The sequence below is a fragment of the Mytilus trossulus genome, chromosome 2 (genome assembly GCF_036588685.1).
Source record: "Mytilus trossulus isolate FHL-02 chromosome 2, PNRI_Mtr1.1.1.hap1, whole genome shotgun sequence".
In the NCBI taxonomy this organism is placed as follows: Eukaryota; Metazoa; Mollusca; class Bivalvia; order Mytilida; family Mytilidae; genus Mytilus; species Mytilus trossulus.
The window spans coordinates 98543386-98566056 of record NC_086374.1 but is presented as its reverse complement, the minus strand read 5'-3'; the positions used below and the strand labels follow the sequence as shown (position 1 = coordinate 98566056).

The 22671-nt window shown below is 30.7% G+C and overlaps 1 protein-coding gene across 4 annotated transcripts in view; it reads right to left on the bottom strand.

Annotated features, from left to right (window-relative positions):
• The window catches only part of LOC134708504 (serine/arginine repetitive matrix protein 2-like), a 33584-nt gene extending 10922 nt beyond the window's left edge, over nt 1–22662 (bottom strand). For 2 of the 4 annotated variants that reach the window (XM_063569104.1, XM_063569105.1), the window contains exons 1-3: nt 6768–6921; nt 3952–3981; nt 3433–3449 (exon numbers count right to left, since the gene is read on the bottom strand). Coding sequence is in view for 2 of the 4 variants with exons in the window: in XM_063569102.1 (XP_063425172.1) it covers nt 6768–6879 (112 nt within the window). In the remaining 2 variants the exon portion in view is untranslated. Of the gene's footprint in view, nt 1–3432; nt 3450–3951; nt 3982–6767; nt 6922–11488; nt 11678–14773; nt 14857–15934; nt 15952–22505 lie in introns of those variants that run through there. The other 2 variants (XM_063569102.1, XM_063569103.1) reach the window with 2 other exon arrangements.
• Between the last annotated feature and the right edge of the window lie 9 nt (nt 22663–22671).

Genomic DNA, 22671 nt, shown 5'->3' with positions numbered 1-22671 from the left:
CCAAACTAAAATACAATTTAAAGGTTAGGATTAGTTATTAAGTGAGAAATAGTAAACCTGTGTGATGTGTTGTTACCCTAGGAACCAAATGCTTCTATGGTATACAATGGTGTCAGAAAAATCTCTGATTATATGGTCAATTAAAAAAAATGTTATAGATTTTTGGAGTATGATGCAATAACCACATGTACTTACTCTTAAAAAAGTGACTAAGATACTTAATACAAAAAATGTAAGCATATATTAGTGAAACCTATTTCTGTACTGGTGTTTTGTAATTTAAGACAGAGTTATCCTTCTTTGCCCATATACAATAGAATTGTCCATATGAAAATCAGAATTTGTCTCTATTCATTTTGTCTTGAAAATCAAACAAGAATGGAAACTACACGTATAAAGAATACTTAATCGATTGTAAAACAATTCAATGAAATTTTCATCGTATAACAAAAAGGTTATGTTCTGCAGAAAAGAGATGGAAAAAGGTTGTGAAGGTAAAAACTAGAATCGTGAAGAATTGCTTCATAATAAAAATACTTATATAGATTGTTATCGCCTAATTATAAGGAATAAATGTTAATAAAATAGCACAATATAAATAAGATACAATAACAAAAACTAGCTAAACAATTTTCATGTTTTTATACTCACATTTGTTTTATTTTTGTATCAAAGACCTAATCAAATCTAACAAACGTTTTGACAAAGAAAAAATTGTTTGAACACCCATTCACACATAAGTGTAGAAAGTGTAGTAAAAATTCATGGGTTTGATGCAATATATGTAAAGGGAATTCTAAATTAAATACAAGCACAGAAGCATCAACAGTGGTACATAGATACCTCCCCGTATTTTATCCTCATGCTGAAAAATCAAATAAAAGCAACACAAAAAAGATCTGTTATAACCAACCATTCTTATTATATTATTTAACTGAGTAACACCATTTAAAGTCAGAAAAATAACATATCTCTCTCCTTAAGCAAGATTAATCTCTCTAAAGCCAATCTTTTAAAAATAACTACTTTTATGATTGAGCTGCACTAGTTGTAACTTAAAAATGTTGGCGTAAATGGAATGAAAGATCAATGCATCATTTAACATAACATTCTAATAATAAAATTTGTATAGGTTATTTTAAATATTTGCATGCAGGGACGATAGTATTAGTTACAGACTAACTAAATAGCTATAACGCTTACATAAAATATACAACAATAATTTATGCTATTGAGAAATTTATGAAAAAATAATATATGGTAAAAAGTGCTAGGTATGAGTTGCTTTGTAATCTTTATTCTCCTGTTCATGTTTAAATAAAAGTCAGAATCTTTCTGTGAGCAAGTTATTGAGATATCAAAATATTATTGAAAAGTGACAGAACTTTAAAGACTTCTCCTTTGATAAGCACCAATCTTACAATATTGAAATATTACTTTGTGCATCAATCAACTGTTTCTATAACTTTACTTCGTAAACAGGTTGTAACAAGCATTATGTGTATAAAACTATATTCAAAGCAAGAGTGCCCAAGCTCAACTTACTTTTTTATAAGTCTGTAGTCTATAAGATGGCTAAGATAGATTACTCATTTTTGTAGTCAAAATTTATGTCTAGACTTGTTTATGTTTGAACCAAACAACGAAGTCATTTTCATTCAAGTTCCTAAATTTCATTTGAAATTATTCAAACTGCATTAACGTAAGTTGGTCTTGAGATAGTGCAAAGGATTTACAACACAAATTAAAGGGTAGCTAATCTGTTATAACATAAATATGTAAAAGAATACATAATGGGGTAGATTAGTCAAAGAAAACAGCAAGGTTAACACAACGTCCAAAACCGGCGCACGCCACTAATACAACTAGCGGCAGAGCAGACAGATATAGGTGTTAGAAGAGAAACACAAACGTACAAAGGTCAAAGGTCGTGACCCTCTAACCTGCTGTTGAATCATGGAGGAATCAGGCCTGAGAGTAGACAGCAAACATATGTTACAAAGGTCAAAGGTCGTGACCCTTTAACTTGTGCATTATATATTTTGAATATGACAAAAACTATAATGAAGGGAAAAAGCACTTGGAACTCTTGTTCCAGATAAAAATGATAAAATAATTAAATAAGTGCATCTTGTTTTCCCTCTAGATGGAAAGTCATGCATTACCTTTTATTTCATTAACTTCAATATTCTAAATGAATATGGAAAGCAGAAATGCTCAAAAGGGTAGATAATTATAAAATACTCATAAAATAGCAAAAATAACCAACACAATAAAGTATTACATTTATGAACAAGTAGTGGCATTTACATACTAAGTATACAATATGACGCACAAAAATGTATGCAGATACATGTATAATATATAAGACTGAAACAAATCAAAGTCTGAATTTACAAACTCATAAATATTATTATTACTTTAAATAAATTTTAATAATCATCAACAAGTTGAGTTCTTTATAGTCATTTTGTATTTCTGGGAGCAAGTCAAAATCACTAAACTTGAATGACACATGCTAGCTTTATCTGATCACCCAAAACCCATGCAATTTATTACACGGAAAATCATATCGATAAATCAATTTGGATAAAAAATTTCATTGTAAAATTGACAGAATAAAGATTTTTGGTTCTTTTCTCTCTATAAATTTCTTGCATTTGTATGTTAATTCAAAGCCATTCTGATCGAAATCACCCTCTCCAGTAGGCTTTTTAGAACTATTTAAATGATTTTTAGTAAAAAAAAAAAATTATAACCACGCTGTATAGTAAAACAACGCTGAAAGAGCTGTCTCTACAAACCAAAGGCACGCAAGATGGATAATACTTAAATACTTTAAATTATCTCTGACTGTTAAGACATCCAGCTTTCCCTTGGACTTCTACACAAAATTCAAATATTACCAATTCTGATTAAGTATTGTTATTTGTGGATATAAATGTTTATGGTTTGTGCAAAAAATTAGCAGTTCAAGGGATTTTTAAAAATAGGTATAAATTTAATAAATTTCACTTTAAAATTCTGTATGTTTAAAAAATTACATTTGTGATTCAAGGGACCAACCAATTCCATGAAAATATGTAAACCCACAAACCATGGTACTTTCACAGTTTAAAAATATTTTTCATTTTTAACAGATTTACTCCTATTATCATTTTCAAACTCACGAGAACAAAAACAAAATGCTTCTAGTTAGTATTTACAAGAAGGGCTGATTAAATTTCAATTTTTTTAAAAGCAATTTGTACAACGAAACCTCCAAATTAACAAAAAACATAATGAAAAGTATCTAAAATGGCTGGCAATAGAAATGTGTTTTGCGACTGAAGCCATTACGGGTTGATTGGATGTCTATACAGATACAGAGCATAGTACAACTGTTTGATGTTTATAATACAAAGAAGGCAATAAAATGCAGAAATACATTACCTGATGGTATCTTGGACCTTTAATACAAGGGCAGAAATCCTAATTAGTATTTATAGCATTAAATTGATTATTTATTTTAATTAAAGTTACATGTACAATATAAAAAAAAATGCATTTAAATACCTTTAAATAAGAAAGAAAAGATTCTGACAGAATAGAAATTCAAAAATTAATCAGGGATGATAAAAATCATTTGCAGTTAAAAAAAAAATTTGAAACATCTTTAAAATTTATAAGAAATTGCATCCCTCATTGCAGCCCCCCCCCCTTTTTCCACCTCACACATAGAGAAGCTAAATAATTGATAAAATCATCCCTGGTTAATACAGAATTGCAATTAAAATTTGTTTTCCACATTAATATACATATAAGATTCACCGAAACAGGAAACAATTCACACTTCAACAGTTTATATTTATCTAACTAATTACTTTTAGTATTTTAATTTAAAAAAGTTTTATAAATATTATTGCTGATTTCAATGGAAGTATTGAATTTTACACGGGACTGATTATTTACCTTTTATCTTTGTAAATGGCATTTATCCGACTGAAAACAAATCAGATATTGTCATTAGTGATTCAATGCAAACTATCTGTGCTGCATTAACCTGTAAAATATCAACTGTCTCTCAGTACATATTAAATTAGGAAAGTCACCATATTTGAGAATAAATGCAAAAGGTATTTGTCATTTTGTCTACTGATTACTGATAATTACTAAAATACAAGATTAAGTAATTTTGAAAAAAATACAAATTTATATTTTATTTTTAACTTGGGTTTTCAATTTGAATGTTTTTGTTTATTCTAAATACACAAACTTTAAGACAAATCAGAGTTATATTATGAATGTAGAAAGGTCAAGGCAATAATCTTTTTCTTAAATAATCTAGAACTAGTTTAAGGAACCAGTTAAGGTTCATTTTATTTTTGTAATATCTTTTTTAAAGAGTAAATTTAAACCCAAAGGTTTCATGAAGACTTAAAATTTACAATGCATAAAATTCCTTTGTTGTTCAAGTTCAATAAAAGTTGAGATCTCATTTTCCCCCCTTTTTTTTGTAAGCTTAAGTATTTTTATCTATAAAAAAATTCACAGTTCATATGGGAAGATAAAGCCTATGAATGGATCTATGCATGAAAAATAAACTGTCTACGCGATTCTAGATATTTATTTTTCTCCCTGAGGATATATAGTTATAAAAAATAGCAATCAAAATATTGTCAAAGATCCTCCTTATAAAGATTGAACAATTTAATGGGATAAATTTAGAAGCTTGATTATTGTACAAATGTAATTTACAATCCCACCATGTGAAAGAATCACTTCAATAAAACAATTCAATCCAGTATAATCTTTTAATTCTTACTGCCAAACTTAAATTTCTTTATTCAAAATATGTGTTATATGTACTACTGCAATCCAAAAGGACAAATAAATAATTATCTTTTGTTTTCAAGAGAGATAGAGCTTCCCAGTAACTTGTTTCCCAAATTTAACTCTAAAATTATAATTTGAAGTAGGTTATCTCCCTTGTGGGGAATTAATAAAAGGAGTCCACAATTATCTCCCTTGACTAGAATAAATAAAAGGAGTCCACAATTAGTGTTTTCTAACCCTCGATGATTAAACATTCTTGTAATTAAACATTCTTGTAACTAAACTCAATTATGAAGCTAAATAAGGTTTGTAAAATACACATAATTTTTTCTTGGCTTCAACGTAGATTTCCACTGCAGCAAACCAGCATTTTATAAGTATACTTAGCTTCCAGACAAAGGAAATAAAAAACTGCCTTACTTTATTTATTTTTTTAAAGAAATACTATTGTGTTATAGATACCCAACAAAACTCAATAAGACAGGTGTTCATTAAATTAATTTTTCTTGTAACAAAAACAAATACCTTTTTTTTGATAAATCAGATTTGTACATGTATGATGTAGATTAAAAAAAAAAATGGTCAAGATTGATATTTAAAAATTTCAAATTTTGAAAAAAAAGGTGCGTCTTTATCCTGTAACGAACAGAAGCTTTTTTTAAGTCATGTTGTTAATATTATATTTTTTTATGCAAATTAAAAATTTTAAAACATGCTTGAACATTATTGATTTAGAAATATTCAAACACATTTCAACAAAGAATTGAATAATGGCACAAATACATTTTACCAATTTGTTAATTTTTCAGCATATTTATTTCTCATTTATTTAATATGCTTACAGCTGCTATAACCAACATAAAGAAAAACAGAGAAAATCAGCAGCTTCCTGCATTCCTTAGAATCAATTTGTTTTTATGAAACTTTACATTATCTTAGTTATTAAAGTACTATTTATATTACTGTATATTCTGTATAAGGAAGATTTACACAACATAAGCATGCAACAACAGGTCAACAAATCTACCAAAACTAGGTTAAACACCATGAGAAATATAGACATGGTTGCTACATTGAAAGACTGTTCACCAAGTTTCATACTGCTCTGAAATCAAAGTAAAATTACAAAATTACTGTAGGACTTAAAACCATGCTGTTATAATTCTAAAAAGGTACCATAAACTTATTTGATGTACATGTGTTTGAGCTTTTGATTTTGGACTTGCCTTTTTGAATTTTCCTCTGAGTTGTTTTTTTGTGATTTTACTGTTTACACATATGTACATTGTACATTAAAAGAATAGAAACAAACAAAAGCCAAAGATTCGTTAAAAGTAAAATGATAAAAGGAAGTCTAAATGCCTAAAAGCCAAAGCCAATACCCTCTAATCTTCAGATAAAACAAGCACAGAATTTTCATCTCCTCTGTAACAGTATCAATAACTTGGTGAACAGTCTTTTTACAGTGCATGATAGTGAATTAAGATGAAAAAAGCATTTGTGAATGGTAAACTGTCATATATAACTAGTAAAGAACTCAACTTGCAAATAACAATAACATGTAACTCAGTGATGTAAATGCCACTATAATCAATTGTTTGTTACAATTGGTGTAAGTCTTCAATCCTATTATATAACTCAAAAAATGTCAACACAAACACATTTCACATTTTCTGTCATATGTTAGATTTCACTTATTAATCCAACATTCTTTATTTGATGTCTGCTTGTCACCATAACAAACAAAATGTCTAGACGATTCCTGTTTAATTTCTCAGAGTTAGCCAAAATGTGCTTGTTTTGACATTGGACAGTTTAAATATGATTGTGAGGTCTTACGTTCGGGTCACCACCAGCGGTCAATATCTGCAATACAAACCTGACCAGACAAGGCTTTCATCTCCATATTCTGGTCTCTGGCAATTAATTAAAAAAAGGAAAAATGTCTTTACCTGATATTTTATCTTTGTCCTCAGTGCTGCCACTACCATCTCCAGCTGAACTGGTTCCAACACTGGTACCCCCACCAGTCATTGTATTTGGTCTGGTTACCATTGACTTCATTATATTGTTAACATCAAGTTGCTTGAACTCAAGCTGAGAATCCTGAAAAGATGAAGCAATCATGTTCCTTTATTTACAATTTCATTTATCATGTTCTTCAAAACAAATATTCTATACCATATAAAGAGTTGTTGTTATAAATGTGTGTCAATGGAATGAGTTATATCTTTGTATGAACAAGTTGAATGTTTATATTTGAGAATTTCTCCAATTTAAAAACCAGTGTCAGTCAGGGATAACACTTATACAAGTAAGTTTCACATACTTGAACATGTTGAAGCTGCAAGTAATATTTATTTTGCAAAGGTCAATTTAATTTGTCAGGTCCTAGTTTCTATTTCAAGGTTTGATTTATCTCCCTTTATGCTTTTAAAAAAATATTACTTACCTTAAGTAATTTTTTTTTTAAAGCCCTGACATTCTCATGTTTTGTTATGTAAAAAAATATCTTAGACAATTTTTTTTAAGTTACTAAACAAAGAAATCTACTGACACAAACCTTCAGTAACTCCAAATAATTGCTTCCTTGCAACTTGTATTTTGATAATATTTTCATGAATGAAATAAACAAAACTATAATAGACAGACAATCAAACACTTTAGTAGATCAATTATAAAGTCAAATTGAGCAGATATTTCAAGAAAGAAGCAAATATGATGAAGACAAACTTTTTACTAAACATCTGGAATTTTTTGAGTACATGTAGGAAGCAAGAAACAGACACACATATATATATATATGCATGCAGAAATGACCTACATAAAAGCTGAACAGATGGTGTAATTAGCTTGTACACTCATCAATAATTCATACACAAATGACCTTCACTAATTGACAGTTGAGGTCGAAGAATGGTAATTTGTATAAATGTATAATGACTATGTATAAAAGGTGTCTTATCACTGTTGGTTTATAGAAATATTTTTGCATTATCTCCTCTTCTTAAAACATTTCATTCTGTAGATTTTTTTTGATTTTTTGTGAAAATCTAATGGGACCCCATGAACATGATAAATTAACACTACAAAAGAAAATGTGTTTTGATTGCAAATATTAAACAGAATGAAAAGTGAATATCTACTTAGGGCTTTGTTATGTGTTTTATTCTCATCAAGACAGCATTAATGCAAATGGGTCTCATCAAGACAGCATTAATGCAAATGGGTCTGTACTCACACCACATCTTCCTATATCTGTAATAGCGGACTATACAATATGGGTTTAAATGTTTTCTCATTGTTGAAGGCTAAATGGTGAACTATTACTGCTTAATTTCAAGTCATTTGGGCTAATATCTTTTTATTTATATATAAAGGAATGAAAACCAGATGTATATACACACATTTTCACATTTCTAAGTACATGTATGTGTACTTAAAATTCAATTATGGATACACTGTTTTGTCATTAGCTTCTTCAGCTATAATGTCTTTGAACAATCTAATATCCTTCAATGTCTTATTTCTATTGCCAATGAAACTGTAGTTAAATATACTCCATCCCAGACTAACAACAGCATCCCACAGAGCTAAATTAACCTTCTACATACAATCTAAATCAATATATTGTCAAAATTCAATTACAGCCCTAGTATCACATCCTGGCCTTTTATTAAAATCACTTATTTTCCTGTCATTTTATCTTACTTGATTTCAGATATATTACTTATTGATTGATATTGATCATCAAAAAAGGTAAAAGCTTGTCTATTATTCATGGAAAAGCAATCTATTCTCTACATTGTGTAAGGTCACACCTTAATCCAGCCTATTATTTCTTTTTTGATAGGGTCACTTACAACATGTACAATAGAACTGGATTTTAATTTTGCCAAAAAAAACCCATCAAAACATTCTTAAATTACAGGGTTACAGAGAACAAGTTGTTTTTTAATAATAAGATACCCAATGTTATTTGACCATGACATATTGTAAAGAAAACAGGCCTATTGTTAAAAACTGTGTGTTAAAATGTCATATGTGTTTTCTTGTCTCTATACATGTAGGTTGCTATCTCATTGAAGATGAAGATGGATGGCTCTTCAATGTCCATTTTAGGCAATTACTCCAGTAGCAAATATTAGACAAAAACATGTTGATAGATATGAATGTGATCTCTCTACTTGACTGAAACACTGCCATATTTTTTTATGTGCTAGATTCAAGATATTAAAGGGATCTCCTTACCCTACACAGTCTGCACAATGAACCATCAAATCTACAGGCCCAGAGCTAAATTTTTGAAAATTTTGAGTTAGATTCTGTTGGCCTGTAGGTATGATTTTTACTTGCCCAAGAGCAATTATACAAGCCTGGGCTGCCACTCAGCGTGAAGACAGCTGAGGATACATAGAAACAGTCCAACTCGGCTGACAGTATGTGCTATATTGAAAAGCAGAAAATACCAATTTTCAAGTGTTTGGTTTGACCAAGCCAGTAAACAAATTTGAAATTGAAGGTACACTACCACAAGACAACTGATACGATCACTGTCTCATTGGTATAATTTCAGTCAGATATATATCCACAGCTCTTCAGTTTTCCAATTAACACTAAATCCAACATGTAATTCAAAGCACAACAAGAGTGATTCTTATTGGTGCATTATTTCCTAAAGAGCACTATATATATATAGCTAACAGTTAATATCACTGTATATGACTGTGTGCAGTACAAGTACATGTCAAGATTCTGTATCACTTACCTAAAGAAAACAGAAATAGACAATACAAAGCCATGCTTCTCATTTCAAACTACTTTCTGACATGTAACAGATTAAAGTCATATTAACATGACTAACAAAAGCTGTTTACAAAGTTTTGTATTTATACAATCAAACCTAACTGTCAGTGATGCATGTTATCATCATCAAACAATTATAGATTTTCTGCAGAAATTATCATCCTAAATATGTGCATTGTGAACAATACTATAAAAAGGAACCTCCTTTAGTCTTGTGTAATTAAATTGTACATATGAATAAATCCAATAATTGATGACGAATACATTTTCAAATCATGAAAAATATGTAAAGAGCCCATAGAGACAGTCAGTTTTAAATGCATGATCTCATGAGAGACAATTTCTGTCAAGTCATTACATTTTTTTTATGATTGAATTGAAACCTCTCCCTTGTAATTTAAAATATCAAAGCAGGATTTTCTCTCCTATTTCACTTAACACCTGTTTGTATTCTTAAACATGTTAAAAGGAGTATAGTTTTGCAGATTCAGCAGTAGTATCAATAAATTTTAAAGATAATTGACACAAGCCTTAGCCATTTGGTTAAAATTGCTAATTAACCATAAGACACTTTTCTAAGGTTAAAACCTAGCATTGAAACAAATCTGTTTTGCAGGTCAATTTTAAAGTCATCTTTTTAACTGACAAGCTATCTGTTGTTTTGGTTATAAACATTCCCTGTGTAAAAATCACTATTGAGATACATGTATAACTTAGTCTTACTAGAAACTACCATTAAAACTTTGCTCTCTTACTGAGAATGACTAGCATTCTTGCTTTTGATTGAAATAAACCTTTTTCACAGTATAATTACAGAAATATATTTCAACCAGCAAGTCATCTTTTATTTTGGTAATAAATACTTGAGATCAATAGAATCTCATTTGAGAAACAATTTATATAGAATCTACCATAAAAACTTAGCTTTCTAATTATTTCAACAAATTTACATTATATATATTATGTATGTTGATAGGTCTGTATAGTATCATCCATTTGTCATGTTTGTAATGAAATAAATAATACAGGAAAACATTACCAGTCAACTTCCTGACAATTTACAAATTCAATAATATCCCAACAATAAATACAATACTGGTACATGTTTTAATCCAGTTTTATTGAATGAGAGTCAATTACTTGCCCTAAACAAACTTGTACATTGTATACAAATTAACACCATCTGTTACAGTTTAACACAAGAATGAACAAATGTAGCAATGATTATTAAAATATGTGTGGATCTTTTACTTGTTTGTTTTATGTATATGTCTGAATGTTTAAATTTTCAAATTAGAAAATATTTGGACTTATGTAATGCAAAGGTTGTTTGAGGTTGTTTGTTCATTGGAATTAAACCTATGTATGTACTACAATGTATCATCTAATCTTAAATGCGAGAAATCTGATTCTGACAGGCAATTGTAAACATTACAAACAGGAAGTTTTCATCATATTGTTAAGCATGCATGTGGCAGCACAAACACATTATTACATGGGAAAAGTTAAGATACTTTTAACAAATAAATATCCATAGAACTATTAGTTTATATATTTAAGACAACTGTACATATAAAAAAGAAGATGTGGTATGATTGCCAACGAGACAACTATCCACAAAAGACCAAAATGACACACACAATTACAACTATAGGTCACTGTACGGCCTTCAACAATGAGCAAAGCCCATACCGCAAAAAAATATATGAATAGTTTGTGCAACAAATTACTAACATTTGAATTTAAAATTGCAAATATTTACATACACATATCATAATGGTAAAAAAATGTACAAATACTGTGCTGTGAAATTTTCACATGCATAGAGTATTTTTTATAGCTTCAATTTAACATGCATGATTTATACCTTACTGCTGTAATGCTTCTTTCCAACCAACTGAGCAAATCATGTAAATCTGGTTTAATATTCAGTTGCCTCTCAGATTCTTGTCAAATCCTATTTTTAGAACCAATGTTGACTAAAAATGTCTCCTCAGATAACTGTACCAATCTTGTAAAAAATTCAGACTGTTCTTATTTTACAGACTGAAATACACTGAAAAAGAGAGACACAATCTATGAGATAAATTTCTGTAGGAACTATCCTGTAATCCAATACACAAATCTAAAAGTCTGTTATAAAAACACTGTCTTAAATCCCAGTAATATAATGTCTTCTTTCACAGTTATGTCTTATAATCAACATGATCAGGTTAATATCTTTCATATACTTGTACAAAAATCAATGACTACTTCTAGTAAACACTGCCTTAATTGGTCATAAATTTTTAATTAATTAAAGGCTATGATATTCATGCATGACAACATTTGTATCTTCTAATGCTATTTGTTCTCAACAGGAAATTATATATATGGGGAAAAATACAGTATAATCTACCAAGGATTTTCGATTGAATTTTTGGAATGTTGTTAGTTCTTTTACTTCATTGCCTCCGGTTGATTTGGCCGGAAAATCTGAATCCAGAGAGGAAACAAAATTTTACAGTTCAGTTAAATTAATCAATAAATTATTCTTTCATAAATTGTTTATGTGTGCTACTAAAATTTGAATTCAGGAGACAAAGCTAAAAGTAAGAGATACCAATCTTGTTAAATTAAATTGTAAAAATAAAATTTAATGTTATGTGATTCTCAATAACTTCTTATAGTTATACATGTTATGTGTTGACCCACTTTTGAGAGTTTCATTCGTTTTGTCCTGTTTATCTGACAGCCACTGATATTTCATTCCACAGTGAACAGTATTTATATTTTTTCTAAACAATGGTTACAGGCTTTCAAGAAATTTAAAAAAAAAAAAGGGGGGGGGGGTTAAAACATTTAAAACAAATAATGTATGGATGACTGCAAGATTGCTAGACAGGGGTTATAAATAATTTTGAAAATTGAACCAAGTGTGGAGGATTTGTATAAATAATTTCAACCTATAAAAGTTTCAGATCACTACACTTTTACTCCTTATATATTCTGGTAAATCCATTATCGTGTTTCTCATGTTTTAAAGATTCAAATCTTCAGCCATAGGATAACATTACAGCTGCTGTCTTAACAGTCTTTCTTAGATTTTCCAAATCAATGCTTGGCTAGCATGTTCTATTATTTATATCAACTGTAAGCTTGGATGTGGTAGATAAAACTATCTTTTTATACTGATACTTATTGATTTAGTAGAAAAAATATCAAACCATATAAACAATGATGAAAGACCACTAACTAGAAAACATTAGTTAATGACATTAAGCTTCTTTGAACAAACATTTAACAAACATCAAAGTTCTTTTACGCTGAGTTTAAGCATCTAATAACATATAATTTAACTCTAAGCTGAGCTGAACCAACAAATCATACCATTTCCCCCTATCTGTAAAAATTTAAGAAGTCCATCTTTTTGTTTAAGAGAAACCTTAAATTATTCTCTACTTAATTCTTGATCAAATATATATATATAAAAGAAGGTGATACATTGACACTGACCATTTAAGACAAAATTCTCTTAAATTTGCAATGAACTCCCAGTCACCAAGTTACTTTAGAAGACTATATATATATTATAACATGTATAATGGGGCACAGATAAAAGATAAACTACAAGCATCCATATGCATGGTTAGTGTCAGTTGCTTTTTACATTCCAACTACGTACTTCCCAGCAAACATAGGAAATTAAGACAGTTTATAAAAGGAAAAGCATAAAGTTTTGGTAACCAAAATAAAATGTATACCTGTGGTGAGCTTAACCAACTAAAAAACACAAAGATACCTTTATTGCTATTTTCAAACAAGCTCTTACGTATATTAAAAGCTTACACATATATATCTCGTCATTATTTGAAGTATATAAAACATCTGAAAAAAGCTAAGTCACCTTACCTACAAATGTACACATATATTATGCAACAAGGAACTAATAGTATAAACATACCTACATGTACATATATATCTAATTCTTTTTTATTTTTGCCTTAAGGTGTTATATACTATCTTTTAAAATTTTAAGATAAATTGATATGTTTCTTAAGGAGAAAAGGTATTTTACTTTAATTTATGATTTGTACATGTAGTCAAATTGGTAATTTGTAGAGCCAAGATAAGATGCTTGCAACAATTCATTCAAAAATGGACTGGCACATTAGGGCACAAATCATGATATTCAATATCATTATACCATTGTATACTGTTACTTATATACATTTACTAGGAATGTACAAGTGCTTGACTATCATAAATTACATTATTGTGAAGAAATAATTGTAAATCCAGTGTTGACATGGTTGAAAACCTATAATATTATCTTATTTATCATATTTATCTTTTTAAATAGTGCATTGATATTGCTCCCTACTGAGAATTAAAATACATTTTGTAAAATTGCACACCTGATCATAAACATGTAACATGTATCTTTTAAATTATAACACATTGTTATCTTCCAAGACTACATTGTAATCTTCCAAGACTGTAAGCAAAAGAACTTACCACTGATCTGATGATTGCTTTAATATATTTTACTGTAACATGTTTAATATCAATTATGAAAATGAACTACAATGTTCTTCCTGCCAAGTCAAACTATTAAGGATTAAGTTTTTTTATACCATTATCTGACCATTTCATGTTTGTTGTATTAACCATGTTAACATGATAAAACTGTTTCCCTATAGATAATTTTTAAAACATACCACAACTTCCTCCTAAATAAGATGTATTGTACATGTAGTACATTGTAGCTAACATAAATGTACAAAACAAATGGTGAAAATTACTTTTAAAAATTAATGACTATATATCAAAAGAACTATTTTTAAAACAGTACAATGAACATGTACTTCAAACTTTATATGTTTAACAACATCACATGGTCTTACTACACATTGTTCTTTAAAACAGGATACATTTCCCCCCTTCTAAAATATATTATATTGTAAATGATTCTTGTCTTAGTTTTTTGTGAGATACATGTACATTGCTAGTCTGCTACATTTTTTTGTGCCACTTTACAGTTTACTTGTGTCGTTTTCATTTTTTTCTGTAAAATATAGTAGTACATTGTATATATACACATGTATTTACATGTAAAACATACATACTGGTTATACATGTTATACAAACTTATTTAGTTATAAACACTTACCACACTTCTTGAATATTTCCCAAAGATATGATTTAGTAAAAGTATATGTTGATCAAGATTCTGTATTTTCTTCAATTTAGTTTCTGAAAAAAAGAAACAAAAATAAGTTTATAGATACATCTTCGCTAGCCAAGGGTTACGATCCACTCCCGCTCTCTTCACCCTTGGCGGATTGAGATAATATTTCGGAGACACAAGGTAAGGATTTTTATTGGTTGCAGTAGAAACTCCCTGCATCCAATCAAAAAGCGCCTATAACATGATCACATGTAAATGTAGAAAGTGTTTGTAAACAATTGCCATGTGTTTTAGTGTAACAAGTCTTTACATCACTAAACATACGACTATATTTAGTGACAACTTGAATGTTTTTAATCAACTAATAGAAATTTCTGTGTATGTTTCATGCACAAATGCATGAATGTTGACGTATATTTTCTTTTCCGGCTTTACCAAGTGGGTAGAATCTAGACGCTACCGTGTTTTTACCTCCAAATTGAAGAGTTCAAGTGCTACCATTGGTCAAGAATAATGTATTCGGAATGGGCGTGAAGTTAATCTTCCGATAGGTGGCGCAACATTGATATCACAAATGTTGGCTCAATCTGCCAAGGGTGAAGAGAGTGGGAGTGGATCGTTACCCTTGGCTAGCGAAGATGAGTCTGATATAAATTCACTCTTTTGTTGATACCTTAACTACAAAAATGTACATAGATATCTGATACACATTCATGTAGGTGAACAACAATCCTGGCATCCAAAATTTACATTGTTGATAATAAAATTGATATTAAAATTAACAAAGTACAGTACATGGATTCATTTATTTTAGTAGTTTTTGCCATAGTCTGCATATAAACTTGTAGAAAATTTAGGCTTTGTTGATTTTTCCTTTTTTTTTGGTTTGAGGTTTACTGATAGACAATACCCACAAATTATCAGATTCCTACAAATAAAGATGAATCCACAGTACATAATGTGTATATCTATACAAAATATCACACATCTAAGTACATGTATATAAATCATTACCATGTGCATAAATAAATACATGTACATGTACAAGAATCTCCTCTATTCAAGCTATATATCTTTAATTTTATATAACCATGATATCTCTTCTATTCTAGTTTCAGTTTCTTTTTCCTGGAACTAACCTACCTTCATTTAAACATGAGGTAATACAAAGTTTAACATCCTTTTTAAAACCAACCTCCTCACAAACACGACTAACACCATTCTTATAATTATCACAATAAGGATAACACAAACAGATAAGTTAGCTAAATACAACCTTGTTATCACAGAAGGTTTACCTGTTTATATGTATAGGTAATCTGCCGTATTAAAATGTCCACCATTATTTTTTTTAAAGGACAACAAAGACTCAATAATGTCAATGTTTAAACATGATAGGTCATGCTCCAGTGAATCTATATATCCTGGTCAATAGGCCAGCTGATATACCTGTGTTCTACTATGTAACTAAAGTAAACAATGGCAAAATGAATTGTCTCTTTATTTACACTTAACTTTTTTTGTATTTTCTTCAATCATTACATAATATCAAAAATTTTATATATATTCTTCAAACGCTGCAATGGAATGTAGTTTATACAAGGATATAAAACTGTGTCACTCACCTCCTGTCCTAGGTTTAAGTGTATATATGTATCAATGGATGCTCACCAACATTAAAGACTAGATTTCAAAACTCACAACGAAAAAGTTAGGGCAAAAAAAGGAAACAATATTTAAGCTTGATACATGTCTGAATTAGACCAGATGCTCTGCAGGGCGCAGCTTTATACAACCGTAGAAGACAAACCCTGAACAGCTGGGGCAAGTATGGACACAACATTCAAGCTTGATACAGCTCTGAATTTGGATTGTGATTAAATAGTTGACACAACATAGGTTTCTGACACAGAATGAATGTGGTCTAAGAACTTAAACTTAAAAATTTTAAATTAGACATTTACTTATTATGGTCTAAAATCCAAAATCTAAATACATGGTTAGATTCAGCATACCATGGAACCCCAAAAATTCAATTTTTGATGAAATCAAATAATGTTCATTTTTAGATATTGTGCAATTGAAAACTTCTTGCTACATGTACATGTGTATTGCACAATACTTGATATAATAATTTCGGACCCCGATTTGGACCAACTTGAAAACTGGGCCCATAATCAAAAAATCTAAGTACATGTTTAGATTCAGCATATCAACATGATCAAAGAACCCTAAGATTTCAATTTTTGTTAAAATCAAGCTAAGTTTAATTTTGGACCCTTTGACCTTAAAGTAGACCAATTTGAAAACAGGACCAAAAATTAAGAATCTGAATACACGGTTAGATTTGGCATATCGAAGAACCCCAATTGCAATAATTCATTTTTTTATGAAATCAAACACAGTTTAACTTTTGACCCTTTTGGCCCCTAATTCATTTGGACCAAATTAAAACTCCCAAAATCAGTCCCAACCTTCCTTTTGTGATTATAGACCTTATGTTAAAATTTCATAAGATTTCTGTTTACTTATACTTAAGTTATTGTGCGAAAACCAAGAAAAATACTTATTTGGGCCCTTTTTGGCCCCTAATTCCTAAACTGTTGGGACCAAAATCACCCACAATCATTCCCAACGTGATACCAATATATGACAAAAAAAATTTTTTTTACCATTCCTCAATTTATTTTAACCCCTCCTTCATGCTTCTACCTTTTTCCTTTCCAAAATAAATATTAATACAGGAATTCTAATTTCTTTAATCTTGAGGGAATTATATGGGGATTTAGAAGCTGACAACTTGATACATGTACATGTATACGACCACTTTTTTTTTTCTAGTCATATACAAACTGTACCTTACAGACATGTAGTTGTTGCAAGGAACCTCAAAATGTATATACATGTACATGTACATGAGTCATGATATACAAATGTAAATATGTATATACCAAATAAAGTGATCCTATTACTGATACTCATAGTATTTCACTTTACAATATAAATGGGGATGTGTCGATGGGACAAAGTTGACGAAAATTTCAGGCATACATGTACAATCCATTTGTAAAGAGGCATAAAACTCTAGAATGGTAAAAGTGATGCCAGCAAATTTCAAACTTGGTCTGTGTTTTTTTTAAAGGTAATATAAGCAATGAAGCATTGTGTATCAGTTAAAAGGCAAACTAAAGTTAAGAGAAAGGAAATATTTTTCTTTTTGAAAAGGATCATCACTTTAGAACAGTAAAAGTGACACCACCAAAATTCAAACTTGATTTGTGTTTTGAAGTAATAAGCATTGGGTACAAGTTTCGTATTATTTGGTTGAGGCAAACCATAGTTGGGGAATGGAACCCATTTATACATTGTTATAGGACATACTGTAGACAGACAAAGATCATCATTTCTCAAATTTAAGTTAGAAGAAATAATATTGCTCAGCTGTCCCAAATATTGATGACATCGTCTAATAATTTCCCATGAAAAAGGGGGGTTGTGTCCATGGACAAAGAAATTTTGTCATTTTTCACACAAGAAAAATAAAACGGATCCACATAGATCTTACTCAATTTCAAGAAACTTCGTGAATAATGATCTTCAATCATGAAAACCTGATACAGTAAAGAAAAAATTGCAAAAACGTCGTACAAAAATAAGTTTCAACAGACATGTCAAAAACATATATAATAGACTCGTCAATTGGAAACACGAGGATATCAGGTTCATCAGTTGTCATGCATTCCTGTTTTTAATTTCTAAATGGATGATTTTTTCCTGAAAGAACAAAGTTCCAAATGATTTGTTTATATTTAGTTCTTTAACTTGACTTCTTCCACGTTTGAATAAGTCCATTTCCCATTTTTCTATGAATTGATGCATCTTACAGAATGATGACAAATACGGGAAACAAACTTATTGGGTAATGGGTTTTAAACACAGGTTTTGTTCCACAAAATTATTTGCGCAACCCACATCATGGTCAGTTATGACATGTAGGTTGATTTGTCTATTTTTAGATACTAATTGGAATTTGTTATCAATTCTGTTAGTGTTAATTAATGCATTTCATTTTATAAAAATAGAATTTTTATTTATTTTTCAGAGAAAAAGTATTTGTAAGGATCAGCGAAAATAAAAAAAGCATGAAAAGTCAATTTAATTTTTATTCTACAGATCGTCAAAATATGGTTGGGGGATCCATAAACCAACAAATTAAAAAAACCCTGGCCCAAGGTGTAAATGGATATGTTAGATGTCCAAAGTGTATTCTCATGTTTGCATTGCCATCAAAGTTTTTGCAACTACGAAGGATCTTTCAAATTAAAATAAAAGTTATAATTTGGAAGTAATGCCTAGGTCACACATTCACGGATCACCTCCCTGGATTGACTGCAAATTAAATCTCAAAGATGATCCCTGAAATTTAGTTTCCGTATAGTGGCAGATCCAGAACTTTTCCTAAGGGGGTCCTGCTGACTGACCTAAGAGGGGGCCTGCTCCAGTCATGCTTCAATGATTACCTATATGATCAACCAAATTTTTCCCAAGAAAGGTGGGGGCCCGGGCCCCCCTGGATCGCCTATGCTGTAGTCTGATACAGATCCCATATGTACATGTATGCATAACAGTTTGACTACAGGTTTTGACGTTACAACACAGCTTATTAAGGACAAGGGTCATTTGGTGACAAGAGTGATACATGTTCATGTTCTTATGGTGATGGCAGTTTGACTATAGGTTTTGACTTTACAATGCAGATAATTCAGGACAACTGTGGGTCATTTTGTGACAAGAGTGATACAGGTTCATACGATGAGACTAGGTTTAATACAAAATGATACAGTTAAATACGCAATGACATGCGTCGGGCATTTTTACTGCCGATAAACAGCTGTTTAATACAGTATAAGTAAGGGTTAGGACCAATGAGAAAGGTCTGAAACAGAATAGTATGATCCGCCACATTTTTTAAAAGCTGTTTATCCTTTCTATACTTTAGCCTTTGATTTATCATTTCTTTATGCAGTGAATTGTAGATTTTTGTTTTGTTTTATTAAACTTCGTATTCCTTGCACAAACGACATGTAGCTTATATATAATTCCTGATAATTTGAGACTATTCAAAGTTCTTGAATGAAACTCAAATTTCTGTACAAAATTCAGTAGTGAGGCCTAAATTAAAATATTGTTTGTTTGCCCTTTTCCGACCCTATGTTTTGAAACAGGGTAGGTAGGTAGATAAATTATTTTATTTTTTTCCCAAAAAATATTTTGAGCGGGAAATACAAATATAAGATTTTTGGTAGGAACAAAAAAATAAAATAAAATAAAATCTTGCTGGTAAATGCAAATAAAAGATTTTCAGGCGGAACGAATCTATAGGGTCGGTCGGTAAAGGGCAAACAAACAATATTTTAATTTAAGCCTGAGGGGCTCATACTGGCCATGGAAAGTTAGTCAGTCCCTTGTCATCTTACTACCTACTCTGCTATATGACACATCTATGTCTGCCATCAATCAGCTTTACCACTCCCCTGGCATTTTTTGTCATATCAATATCTTTTTCCAGCAGATTCATAAGTTTTTTTACAAGAAGCAGTTGTTGATCATTCATGTTGGATAATGTTATGTATACCTGACAGCAACACACAGAATATGTTGGAATCTATATTGTACAATGAAGGGAGTATTATAACAGAATCCTTAGACCTTATGTTATTTGGTCGTGGAAAGTAATATTCCACATTGTGTAGTGTTGTAACCTTGTTAACAGTAACAGACTATTAGAAAGCTGGCTTATCCAAAGCTATTCATATTGCAAAGTAATGAAATTATGCCGTTCCATGACAAACTTGTAACAAATTGTATTGTTTCCTTAACAAATATGTGGTGTACATGTAACTAGTATCATACTAGTAAGTATGTAGTTTTTGGTAACTATCTGTAGTAATCATTTAGGCCTAAGAATAAGTATGGGTTAAAACAGTTTTGAAAGGGGCTATACAAATTTGAACATTCTTATAAATTTGTACATGTACATGTTATCCTGTTTAGTTAGGTTTACTACAGTTATTTGATCCGTGGTTAAATTTTGAGCATGTTAAAAAATTGTCAAGGATATGTATACAAGTATGCCGTACAATTAATACTACGACAGCTAAACGTTCTTCAATGTAAACTCCAACAAGAAGGAGGTCTTTGTCTGGACCATGACAGTAAAATGGCTGATGGGAATACCTTACAGAGGTTGGCCGTGTCGAGTTCAATATTGTAGCAGCTACGTAGCTGCTATGGATATCAATGTAGCAACTAGTCCGAGATTACTCTGACGTCAGACGGCTGTTTTACCAGACAAGCTGGGGCCGTGGGACGTCAGAGCTTGTCCAATATCAAAAAGTGGATATTTGCCCACCAAAAATAAATGCGCTGCTTTGACGCTTCTGGAGCTGACTGGGGGCCTTGGAATTAGATAAATCGGGCTTCAATCTCTTCATTTTTCATTTATCTCTTCATTTATGTAAGTTTCACCTACCTGCCAACCTTTATGTTTTTATATTTTAACAGTTTTCACAAAGACCCGTCTATCTAAACAGTTTGCCTTTCATTTTCAAAGATTATCACGTGACCAAGAGAAAACAGTGCAAATGACCAAAATGTAACACCTCGTTCATTTATGATGCAAGTTACCTAAATGTCCGAGAGCTTCCAATTGTTATCGTGGTCGGAACCTAATGCTAATTACTGATCTAAAAAAACGTGGTTGCTTCTAAGTGTTAACTATTGATCTCCTATAAAAGAGGTACATTGTAAAAAAAAATATAAATATTTGCATATTTGAGTCTCGAGGCCACAAACTCTCTCGTAACTTGACGTCCATTTGAAAGTGAAATTCAAACTGTTTAAATCGACGGGTCTCTGTGAAAACTGTTAAAATATAGAAACATAATGGTTGGCAGGTAGGTGAAACTTACATAAATGAAGAGATTGAAGCCCGATTTATCTAATTCCAAGGCCCTCAGTCGGCTCGAGAAGCGTCAAAGCAGCGCATCTATTTTGGGAGGGCAAATATCCACTTTTTGATATGGGACAAGCTCTGACGTCCCACAGCCCCAGCTTGTATGGAAAAACAGCCGTCGGACGTCAGAGTAATCTCGAACTATGTAGCAACTTGTTTTTAGCTACACATTCAATAGTCAAAATCTAGGAATCACTACATAGCAGCTACGATATTGAAAGTAGGTATGGTCCAGATGAATCGGACTTAAATAGGTATGGTCCAGATTAAAGGTAGGCTGTATCCACGGAACGGTAGCTGATAGGTCCTCGTCATATTTTTGACAATTTGATGACCTAAAATGATGTTTTAAAACAAAGAATAGAAATCATAAGGACTAAAGAGCTAAAGTTCTGTGGCTAACTGGATGAATCATGAATTAATTCGTCGATGGGTTACAAGTTACAAGTCCCTGACTTTCTGTGAATAGTTCTGAGCTTTTCAACTTTATCATGTGATGAAAACAACATTCGTTATTTAAGGAACATGTATTTTTGTATGATTGCAATAAACAGTTCATTGAACTTAGCATTGCGAAGTGGTCTGGCCTTTGATATCAAAGAGTCTGTGCTGCCGACCTTAACGACGTAATACTATTTTGGTCGCTAGTGCACAGTTTCTGGACTGGGAAGTTTCTTGTAAAAATAAAGTAATGCTTACAATATTCTCCTAAATTCTTTCAAGCAAAAACATGAAGTAAGAATTTTATGTAGAAGAAGAATCCGATTTTCCTGATTTCAGGTTGCAACAGGACACCTTTCTTGTCGCCATTTTTGCTGACGTCTTTATTTTGATTGGTTATTCTCGTTTGGCTCGGTCATTATCG